General features: G+C 46.7%; 1 protein-coding gene across 1 annotated transcript in view; it reads right to left on the bottom strand.

Moving 5' to 3' along the window:
• The window catches only part of PAMR1 (peptidase domain containing associated with muscle regeneration 1), an 85,491-nt gene that overhangs the window by 11,333 nt on the left and 61,760 nt on the right, over nt 1–12,398 (bottom strand). Inside the window, exons 7-8 of the mRNA XM_063944153.1 lie at nt 7,726–7,817; nt 3,984–4,216 (exon numbers count right to left, since the gene is read on the bottom strand). Of these exons, the coding sequence (XP_063800223.1) occupies nt 3,984–4,216; nt 7,726–7,817 (325 nt within the window). The remainder of the gene's footprint in view (nt 1–3,983; nt 4,217–7,725; nt 7,818–12,398) is intronic.

Genomic DNA, 12,398 nt, shown 5'->3' with positions numbered 1-12,398 from the left:
TCAGGTATGGCTCTGCATGTCACCCTATTACTGGTAGGTCAGGTATGGCACTGCATGTCACACAGTTACCGGTAGGTCAGGTATGGCTCTGCATGTCACACACTGTTACCGGTAGGTCAGGTATGGCACTGCATGTCACACAGTTACCGGTAGGTCAAGTATGGCTCTGCATGTCACACTGTTACCGGTAGGTCAGGTATGGCTCTGCATGTCACACTGTTACCGGTAGGTCAGGTATGGCTCTGCATGTCACACACTGTTACCGGTAGGTCAGGTATGGCTCTGTATGTTACACTGGTATGTCATGTATAGCTCTGCATGTCACACTGTTACCGGTAGGTCAGGTATGGCTCTGCATGTCACACTGTTACCGGTAGGTCAGGTATAGCTCTGCATGTCACACTGTTACCGGTTACTCAAGTATGGCTCTGCATATCACACTGTTACCGGTAGGTCAGGTATGGCTCTGCATGTCACACTGTTACCGGTAGGTCAGGTATTGCTCTGCATGTCACACTGTTACCGGTAGGTCAGGTATGGCTCTGCATGTTACACTGTTACCGGTAGGTCAGGTATGGCTCTGCATATCACACACTGTTACCGGTAGGTCAGGTATGGCTCTGCATGTCTCACACTTTTACCGGTAGGTCAGGTATGGCTCTGCATGTTACACTGTTACCAGTAGGTCAGGTATGGCTCTGCATGTTACACTGTTACCGGTAGGTCAGGTATTGCTCTGCATGGCACACACTGTTACCGGTAGGTCAGGTATGGCTCTGCATGGCACACTGTTACCAGTAGGTCGGGTATGGCACTGCATGTCACACTTTTGCCGGTAGGTCAGGTATGGCTCTGCATGGTACACTGTTACCAGTAGGTCAGGTATGGCTCTGCATGTCACACACTGTTACCGGTAGGTCGGGTATGGCTCTGCATATCACACTGTTACCGGTAGGTCAGGTATGGCTCTGCATGTTACACTGTTACCGGTAGGTCAGGTATTGCTCTGCATGTCACACACTGTTACCGGTAGGTCAGGTATGGCTCTGCATGGCACACACTGTTACCGGTAGGTCAGGTATGGCTCTGCATGTCACACGGTTACCAGTAGGTCGGGTATGGCACTGCATGTCACACTGTTGCCGGTAGGTCAGATATGGCTCTGCATGTTACACTGTTACCAGTAGGTCAGGTATGGCTCTGTATGTCACACACTGTTACTGGGAGGTCAGGTATGGCTCTGCATGTCACACACTGTTACTGGTAGGTCAGGTATGGCTCTGCATATTACAGCGGTAGGTCAGGTATGGCTCTGCATGTTACAGCGGTAGGTCAGGTATGGCTCTGCATGTTACAGCGGTAGGTCAGGTATGGCTCTGCATGTTACAGCGGTAGGTCAGGTATGGCTCTGCATGTTACAGCGGTAGGTCAGGTATGGCTCTGCATGTTACACAGTTACCGGTAGGTCAGGTATTGCTCTGCATGTTACACAGTTACCGGTAGGTCAGGTATTGCTCTGCATGTCACACTGTTACCGGTAGGTCAGGTATGGCTCTGCATGTCACACACTGTTACCGGTAGGTCAGGTATGGCTCTGCATGTTACACTGTTACCAGTAGGTCAGGTATGGCTCTGTATGTCACACACTGTTACTGGTAGGTCAGGTATGGCTCTGCATGTCACACACTGTTACCGGTAGGTCAGGTATGGCTCTGCATGACACACTGTTACCGGTAGGTCAGTATTGCTCTGCATGTCACACTGTTACCGGTAGGTCAGGTATGGCTCTGCATGACACACTGTTACCGGTAGGTCAGGTATGGCTCTGCATGTTACACTGTTACCAGTAGGTCAGGTATGGCTCTGCATGTTACACAGTTACCGGTAGGTCAGGTATTGCTCTGCATGTTACACAGTTACCGGTAGGTCAGGTATTGCTCTGCATGTCACACTGTTACCGGTAGGTCAGGTATGGCTCTGCATGACACACTGTTACCGGTAGGTCAGGTATGGCTCTGCATGTTACACTGTTACCAGTAGGTCAGGTATGGCTCTGCATGTCACACAGTTACCGGTAGGTCAGGTTATGGCTCTGCATGTCACACTGTTACCGGTAGGTCAGGTATGGCTCTGCATGTCACACACTGTTACCGGTAGGTCAGGTATGGCTCTGCATGTCACACACTGTTACCGGTAGGTCAGGTATGGCTCTGCATGTCACACACTGTTACTGGTAGGTCAGGTATGGCTCTGCATGTCACACACTGTTACTGGTAGGTCAGGTATGGCTCTGCATGTCACACACTGTTACCGGTAGGTCAGGTATGGCTCTGCATGACACACTGTTACCGGTAGGTCAGGTATTGCTCTGCATGTCACACTGTTACCGGTAGGTCAGGTATGGCTCTGCATGTTACAGCGGTAGGTCAGGTATGGCTCTGCATGTTACAGCGGTAGGTCAGGTATGGCTCTGCATGTTACAGCGGTAGGTCAGGTATGGCTCTGCATGTTACAGCGGTAGGTCAGGTATGGCTCTGCATGTTACACCGGTAGGTCAGGTATGGCTCTGCATGTTACAGCGGTAGGTCAGGTATGGCTCTGCATGTTACACTGTTACCGGTAGGTCAGGTATGGCTCTGCATGTTACAGCGGTAGGTCAGGTATGGCTCTGCATGTTACAGCGGTAGGTCAGGTATGGCTCTGCATGTTACAGCGGTAGGTCAGGTATGGCTCTGCATGTTACAGCAGTAGGTCAGGTATGGCTCTGCATGTTACAGCGGTAGGTCAGGTATGGCTCTGCATGTTACAGCGGTAGGTCAGGTATGGCTCTGCATGTTACAGCGGTAGGTCAGGTATGGCTCTGCATGTTACAGCGGTAGGTCAGGTACGGCTCTGCATGTTACAGCGGTAGGTCAGGTATGGCTCTGCATGTTACAGCGGTAGGTCAGGTATGGCTCTGCATGTTACACTGTTACCGGTAGGTCAGGTATGGCTCTGCATGTTACAGCGGTAGGTCAGGTATGGCTCTGCATGTTACACTCTTTACCGGTAGGTCAGGTATGGCTCTGCATGTTACAGCGGTAGGTCAGGTATGGCTCTGCATGTTACAGCGGTAGGTCAGGTATGGCTCTGCATGTTACACTGTTACCGGTAGGGTAGGTCAGGTATGGCTCTGCATGTTACAGCGGTAGGTCAGGTATGGCTCTGCATGTTACACTGTTACCGGTAGGTCAGGTATGGCTCTGCATGTTACAGCGGTAGGTCAGGTATGGCTCTGCATATTACAGCGGTAGGTCAGGTATGGCTCTGCATGTTACAGCGGTAGGTCAGGTATGGCTCTGCATGTTACAGCGGTAGGTCAGGTATGGCTCTGCATGTTACAGCGGTAGGTCAGGTATGACTCTGCATGTTACAGCGGTAGGTCAGGTATGGCTCTGCATGTTACAGCGGTAGGTCAGGTATGGCTCTGCATTTCACAATGTTACCGGTAGGTCAGGTATGGCTCTGCATGTCACACTGTTACCGGTAGGTCAGGTATGGCTCTGCATGTTACAGCGGTAGGTCAGGTATGGCTCTGCATGTTACACCGGTAGGTCAGGTATGGCTCTGCATGTCTCACTGTTACCGGTAGGTCAGGTATAGCTCTGCATGTTACAGCGGTAGGTCAGGTATGGCTCTGCATGTTACAGCGGTAGGTCAGGTATGGCTCTGCATGTTACAGCGGTAGGTCAGGTATGGCTCTGCATGTTACAGCGGTAGGTCAGGTATGGCTCTGCATGTTACAGCGGTAGGTCAGGTATGGCTCTGCATGTTAAGCGGTAGGTCAGGTATGGCTCTGCATGTTACACTGTTACCGGTAGGTCAGGTATGGCTCTGCATGTCACATGTTGAACAGTGATTTAATCTAAACCCTACCCATGGCTCCTGATCTATAATCATACTGTTTGTGCCTATTTCCAACAGAGATTAGAAGTGGAACTTACTGGTGACACAAGATGGCGGTCTGCCGCTCCACTTCCCGGTTTTCAGGCAAGTCCTCCTGCTGCTTCCGGTGCGCCGGTAGAAGGGAGACACACACTCATACTGCAGCTGGGTGTGAAGGTGCTGGTAACCCTTAGGGAGCTCCCCAGGGGGCAGTGCTGGCTTCTTGGTGGGGTAAATGTCAGTCTTTTCCTTGTTGAATGATGAGGGGTACAAGGGGTGTACAGGTGTCTCCCTGAGTAAAAGAGGAGACATCTGTCAGTGTTACCCCAAGCCAGGGTAGCTAGGACAGAGAACCATCCATCTCTATATGGGTTCTGGCAAAACATTTGTCCTACTTAGTAATTACAATTATTATACAATATTCCATGGTTTTTATTCATACGATAGACTTTTTATTCTCTTTTCTAATTGCCTGGCTGCCTGTGAAATGAGAATTATAAATCAATGTAATGCAGTAACATTTAGCGGGAATACAGAAGTGATCGGCGCCCCCTAGTGTACTGGAGGGGACTAGGGTGCCTCCATTTCCTCTACAGTTGTGTTACTTAAGATGTGATACAGAGGGTCAAATTCAATTAGCCGCGAAAACAAAAACTGCAAATTTATGGAGAATTACGGTAAATTAGCAAAAAAAACACCTATTTAATTGTCTGCAAAAACGGATTCGCAGTGATTTTACAGCAAATTTTAATTCACCAACTCTAAACTTGTGGAAAATCCCTGTTTTAAGTTAAAAATGTCAGGATTTGGTTCTGAACCCCTGGGACACCCTCCTGAATGACTAATTAGATTTTAATTATTTTTATTTGGAAAACAATGACATGTCATTTTTGGGGTGTAAAAGTGCAAAATGATGAAAATTGGGGTACAAGATATGGGAAAAGTATATTGGGGTGCTTTTTAAAGTCCCCTAAAATGACCCAAATATATACTGATGCCCATTTGTATGCACCCCAAATTTAATTTTAGCGCTTATTTTGCTGAAATAATTTTTATTAGCATTTTTTAAAAATGCATAGAACAACCATTTCACCCAATTTACGTAACAGAAATACTTTTATTATAACCAATAATAAACTTTTATACCGATGTTAGTTTCGTTTTTTGGAGGGGGTACGGACAGGTTTATCCATTATTTACTGCCGGCAACAGTTTTCGTAGTAATCTTGTTTCCGCGAATTTGCAATTGAATTGGTCGAATCGTGGGAGCATGCATACCCATGAAAATACAATATTTTGGGCAAAAAAGTCACGAAAACAGCAAATTACCGTAAATGACAACGATTTCGCGGCTAACTGCATTCGGCCCAGAGTATCTCCAACGCAAGTGATGCGGATATGTTACCACCTGCCATCTTCTCAGCACCGCATGCCTCATTCAATGCAGACAGCGGTTACAAATGGAAAGTATAAGGGATTATGGGGGACATGTACTAAGCAGTGATAAAAGTGGGGAAGTGAGCCAGTGGAGAAGTCACCCATGGCAACCAATCAGCTGCTCTATATACTTTTATAGTATGCAAATTATAAATGTTACGTCAATGCTGATTGGTTGCCATGGGCAACTTCTCCACTGGCTCACTTCTCCACTTTTATCACTGCTTACCGTGTTTCCCCGATAATAAGACCTATCCCGAAAATAAGCCCTCCCCTTACTGTGTAAGATTCCTCTAAAATAAGCCCTCCCCCGAAAATAAGCCCTACTGAGATTGCTACGGTACTGTAGTGAAGGTGATCCCCTGCGCTACGGTACACGCGACATTACGGTACCCTCTGTATGCACCCCCCCGGGTGAAACGCACGCCGCGCTACGAGCTGCATCCAATCAGAGCTGCAGCAGTGAGCGCGTCATCCTGTCTTCCCCAGTGATTTACCGTACTTGCTGGCGCCATTGAGAGCAGTGCCGCGGAGGAGAGCTGAGGCAGGACAAAAAACCCGGTATGTAAGCGGGAGTGAGGGGGCATGATGGAGGATAAAATAAGCACTCAGGGGGCATGATGGAGGATAAAATAAGCACTCAGGGGGCATGATGGAGGATAAAATAAGCACTCAGGGGGCATGATGGAGGATAAAATAAGCACTCAGGGGGCATGATGGAGGATAAAATAAGCACTCAGGGGGCATGATGGAGGATAAAATAAGCACTCAGGGGGCATGATGGAGGATAGAAGGAGCACTCAGGGAGCATGATGGGGTTAAAACATTATTGAGGGGCATGATGGAGTGAAAAGAAGGACTGATGGTCATAATTTTATTATTCTGTCTGACATGATCATTATTGAATAAAGGTACATTTCTTTTGTTCACATTTACCTGTTTATTAAAATTGCTGTCAATGTTCATTAAAATAAGCCCTCCCCTGAAAATAAGCCCTCTGGTGTTTTTCTTTAAAAAAATAATAATAAGACAGTGTCTTATTATCGGGGAAACACGGTAGTACATGTCCCCCTAAATAGCAAGTGCATCTGAGGATATTGTGTTCCTATACTGGATTTCCCTATTGTAAGCTGATTTACTCATATTATGTGATCGCATATAAAAGCCTTAACCCACAGCAACAGACATTCTGAGGTGGGAAGTAAATTCCTATAGACCACACGCAGCGATGTTGTGGCAAATATTCTATATCACCGCAGATTAGGGGGTCATTCCGACCTGATCGCACGCTAGGTTTTTCGATGCAGTGCGATCAGGTCAAAACTGCGCATGCGTATGTACCGCAATGCGCAGGCGCGTCGTACGGGTACAAAGCGGATCATTGCTGGGCGATGGATTTAACGAAGAATCCATTCGCACAGCCGATCGCAAGGAGATTGACAGGAGGAAGGCATTTGTGGGTGTCAACTGACCGTTTTCTGGGAGTGGTTGGAAAAACGCAGGCGTGTCCAAGCGTTTGCAGGGTGGGTGTCTGACGTCAATTCCGGGCCCGGATAGGCTGAAGTGATCGCAGCGGCTGAGTAAGTCCAGAGCTACTCAGAAACTGCGCAAAATGTTTTTGTACCGCTCGGCTGCACAAGCGTTTGCACACTTACAAAGCAAAAATACACTCCCCTATGGGCAGCGACTATCTGATCGCAGCGCTGCAAAAAGTAGCCAGCGAGCCATCAACTCGGAATGACCACCATATTGCAGTATATGGAGCCAGTGCAATAATAATGGTTGCTAGGGGTTACATCACACATGTGCTACATTCTCTTTCTGTAAATAAAATGCAACTGATTACAGACAAACAACAAAAAAACAACGTAGTGATCAATAGACAAAACAGCAAAAGAAAATATACAGGGATCAACAGCAAAAAAAAAAAAAGAAATAGTTTCATGTTGTTAGGTTGCAGATGCCACACACACACACACACACACACACACACACACAGAAATTCATCACAATATGGAATATGGAAGAAATCCTATAGACAGAGTAATGCTGCAATTCCTTATGTCTGCACCAGCTGCGGCCAATCACTTCTCTGTAATATATATTGATTTTTTGCAACATTTTTCATCTAGGCGCACTGTACAATTATATTTCACAGAATCCCACAGCCTCCGGGGTAGGGCTGGATTATATATGGAGGGCTGGAGAAACAGAGGCACAAAATGGATGACATAAGGCCGGATTATCCTTTACATGCACAATCCTCTTTTTTCTTTTCAGATACAACTAATGATGCATTTCATGTTTAGTAAGTAGATCGGCTTACACCATACAGCGCCAGAGACAGTAATCGCAAGAGCTCACCGTGGCTGAACCAGCGAGGGCAGTACTTTCTGACGCACCAGATCAGGAATCTTGGGCTCCCGGCACGCTGAAACAAAGACGGCAGAGTCTCTCTGTTATACCAGTAATCCAATGGGGAAATTATTATTTTTTTGTGTGTTTTTTTTAATACATTAATCAAGTGACAGAAATAAACCAAAGAAAAATTTCTAACATTAATGATTTAGCATTACGTACAGTATCATGTAAATACCATGGCAACCACAGTCACACAGCACATGATTTAGTGAGCACAGGGATTGCATTGTAAAACAAACACACAACTTGTCAACCCCTCTCCCATCACATGACATAGTGTGTGTGTGTGTGTGTGTGTGTGTGTGTGTGTGTGTGTGTGTGTGTGTGTGTGTGTGTGTGTGTGTGTGTGTGTGTGTGTCATGAGACCACAGACATCCTGATCACCAGTATGTACTATATACTGTACATGGGACTATATATGAAAACGCAGCCTAGTTGGAAGGTATGAGATGGGAAAAGCCATCTGAATCTACATTTAATGCTGGTCACACAGTTACTAACAGGGGCGGTCAGTTTGGATATTTTGGTTCAGTATAGTATAACATACTGTATACCTAATGATACTAGTGACAAAAAATAGGTTTTAATGAGAAAAAATGCTTTTAGTAACATTGTATTAGACTAACGCAGGAAGATGAGGCTCTGCGCGCAGAAGTCATTACAGATGGGCACGGAAAACCGCCTCATCGTTGCACTGATGTTCCGCCATACTCCGTCTAGCCAGAGCAATGTGCGCACAAATCTCTGCAGCCAGGAGATGCCACTACAAAGGTAAAGTATGCCTCAGTGTGCCTCAATTTATTCCACGGAACACTGTGCATAAATGCCCAAGTTATCAGTAGCCATTTTTAAGTAACGCTTGCCGACTCTCTCCCTGCAGTCCCATGCTGCCACGGGCAGTGCCTGTGTGCGGCTGCATATGGTAGCGTGCGGCTGACATTCCTATGTGATGCTGAAGCACAGAGCATAGGCCCTCATTCCGAGTTGTTCGCTCGTTATTTTTCTTCGCATTGGTGCGATTTTCCGCTAACTGCGCATGCGCAATGTTCGCACTGCGGCTGCGTCAAGTAAATTTGCTAAGAAGTTTGGTATTTTACTCACGGCATTACGAGGTTTTTTCTTCGTTCTGGTGATCAGAGTGTGATTGACAGGAAGTGGGTGTTTCTGGGCGGAAACTGACCGTTTTATGGGTGTGTGTGAAAAAACGCTGCCGTTTCTGGGAAAAACACGGGAGTGTCTGAAGAAACGGGGGAGTGTCTGGGCGAACGCTGGGTGTGTTTGTGACGTCAAACCAGGAACGAAACTGACTGAACTGATCGCAGTGTAGGAGTAAGTGTCGAGCTACTCAGAAACTGCTAAGAAATTTCTATTCGCAATTTTGCTAATCTTTCGTTCGCAATTCTGCTAAGCTAAGATTCACTCCCAGAGGGCGGCGGCTTAGCGTGTGCAATGCTGCTAAAAGCAGCTAGCGAGCGAACAACTCGGAATGAGGGCCATGGATTTAAAGCCAATGCTCAGAAGATGTTGGGTGAATGTGGTTTTCTAGTTATTTATCTTGATGGCAGGAGGCAGGCTAGTGTACGCGCACCAAGTCATATACACACAGAGCACCCGAGTCACAGACAACAATGTGACAGTGGACGGCTACAAAACAAAGTGCCTGAGACATGAGATCACATCAGAGCAACCAGCAACATAGGAGGCAAAGTGCATATTTCCCTCATTGTGTTACCGGCTTTATTCCCACTCACCACATCTACACAACGAGTGGCTGCTGCATTCCCATCCACTCCACTCGCTCTCCTATTGTCTGTTCCCTAATCCAGCCGTGGGTGCAGTCCAGAGCCGCACACATATTCCTCTGATTATATGCCGCAATTACCCCGAATTGAAAATGGAATTACACTCAAAATATCCACTTTCAATTTCTCTAACTGTACATGTGTAATCCGGATAAAAGTCCCAAGGAACAGGGAGAGAAAACATAGGAGAGAGAGACAGAGAACATAGGAGAGAGAGACAGAGAACATAGGAGGGAGAGACAGAGAACATAGGAGGGAGAGACAGAGAACATAGGAGGGAGAGACAGAGAACATAGGAGAGAGAGACAGAGAACATAGGAGAGAGAGACAGAGAACATAGGAGAGAGAGACAGAGAACATAGGAAAGAGAGAGACAGAGAACATAGGAGAGAGAGAGACAGAGAACATAGGAGAGAGAGAGACAGAGACCATAGGAGAGAGAGAGACAGAGACCATAGGAGAGAGAGAGAGAACATAGGAGGGAGAGACAGAGAACATAGGAAAGAGAGACAGAACATAGGAGAGAGAGACAGAACATAGGAGAGAGAGACAGAACATAGGAGAGAGAGAGAGAGACAGAACATAGGAGAGAGAGACACAGAACATAGGAGAGAGAGACAGAGAACATAGGAGAGAGAGACAGAGAACATAGGAGAGAGAGACAGAGAACATAGGAGAGAGAGACAGAACAAAGGAGAGAGAGACAGAGAACAAAGGAGAGAGAGACAGAACATAGGAGTGAGAGACAGAGAACATAGGAGGGAGAGACAGAGAACATAGGAGGGAGAGACAGAGAACATAGGAGAGAGAGAGAGAGAACATAGGAGAGAGAGAGAGAGAGAGAGAGAGAACATAGGAGAGAGAGAGAGAGAGAGAACATAGGAGAGAGAGAGAGACAGAGAACATAGGAGAGAGAGAGACAGAGAACATAGGAGAGAGAGAGACAGAGAACATAGGAGAGAGAGACAGAGAACATAGGAGAGAGAGACAGAGAACATAGGAGAGAGAGAGACAGAGAACATAGGAGAGAAAGAGACAGAGAACATAGGAGAGAGAGAGACAGAGAACATAGGAGAGAGACAGAGAACATAGGAGAGAGAGAAACAGAGAACATAGGAGAGAGAGAGAGACAGAGAACATAGGAGAGAGAGAGAGACAGAGAACATAGGAGAGAGACAGAGAACATAGGAGAGAGAGAGACAGAGAACATAGGAGAGAGAGAGACAGAGAACATAGGAGAGAGAGAGACAGAGAACATAGGAGAGAGAGAGACAGAGAACATAGGAGAGAGAGAGACAGAGAACATAGGAGAGAGAGAGACAGAGACCATAGGAGAGAGAGACAGAGACCATAGGAGAGAGAGAGAGACAGAGACCATAGGAGAGAGAGAGACAGAACATAGGAGAGAGAGAGAGAACATAGGAGAGAGAGACAGAGAACATAGGAGAGAGAGACAGAGAACATAGGAGAGAGAGACAGAGAACATAGGAGAGAGAGAGACAGAGAACATAGGAGAGAGAGAGACAGAGAACATAGGAGAGAAAGAGACAGAGAACATAGGAGAGAGAGAGACAGAGAACATAGGAGAGAGACAGAGAACATAGGAGAGAGAGAAACAGAGAACATAGGAGAGAGAGAGAGACAGAGAACATAGGAGAGAGAGAGAGACAGAGAACATAGGAGAGAGACAGAGAACATAGGAGAGAGAGAGACAGAGAACATAGGAGAGAGAGAGAGAGAGAGACAGAGAACATAGGAGAGAGAGACAGAGAACATAGGAGAGAGAGACAGAGAACATAGGAGAGAGAGACAGAGAACATAGGAGAGAGAGACAGAGAACATAGGAGAGAGAGAGAGAGAGAGAGAGAACATAGGAGAGTGAGAGAGAGAACATAGGAGAGTGAGAGAGAGAACATAGGAGAGAGAGAACATAGGAGAGAGAGACAGAGAACATAGGAGGGAGAGACAGAACATAGGAGGGAGAGACAGAACATAGGAGGGAGAGACAGAACATAGGAGGGAGAGACAGAGAACATAGAGGAGAGACAGAGAACATAGGAGGGAGAGACAGAGAACATAGGAGGGAGAGACAGAGAACATAGGAGAGAGAGAGAGAACATAGGAGAGAGAGACAGAACATAGGAGAGAGAGAGACAGAACATAGGAGAGAGAGAGACAGAACATAGGAGAGAGAGAGACAGAGAACATAGGAGAGAGAGAGACACAGAGAACATAGGAGAGAGAGAGAGACAGAGAACATAGGAGAGAGAGAGAGACAGAGAACATAGGAGAGAGAGAGAGACAGAGAACATAGGAGAGAGAGAGACAGAGAACATAGGAGAGAGAGAGAGAACATAGGAGAGAGAGACAGAGAACATATGAGGGAGAGAGAGAGACAGAGAACGTAGGAGAGAGAGAGAGACAGAGAACGTAGGAGAAAGAGAGAGACAGAGAACGTAGGAGAAGAGAGACAGAGAACGTAGGAGAGAGAGAGACAGAGAACGTAGGAGAGAGAGAGAGACAGAGAACGTAGGAAAGAGAGACAGAGAACATAGGAGAGAGAGAGAGAACATAGGAGAGAGAGACAGAGAACATAGGAGAGAGAGAGAGAACATAGGAGAGAGAGACAGACAGAGAACATAGGAGAGAGAGACAGAGAACATAGGAGAGAGAGACAGACAGAGAACATAGGAGAGAGAGAGACAGAGAACATAGGAGAGAGAGACAGAGAACATAGGAGAGAGAGAGACAGAGAACATAGGAGAGAGAGAGACAGAGAACATAGGAGAGAGAGAGACAGAGAACATAGGAGAG

The sequence above is a fragment of the Pseudophryne corroboree genome, chromosome 11 (genome assembly GCF_028390025.1).
Source record: "Pseudophryne corroboree isolate aPseCor3 chromosome 11, aPseCor3.hap2, whole genome shotgun sequence".
In the NCBI taxonomy this organism is placed as follows: Eukaryota; Metazoa; Chordata; class Amphibia; order Anura; family Myobatrachidae; genus Pseudophryne; species Pseudophryne corroboree.
The sequence above is the reverse complement of the archived record's forward strand: the minus strand, read 5'-3'. Positions and strand labels throughout refer to the sequence as shown.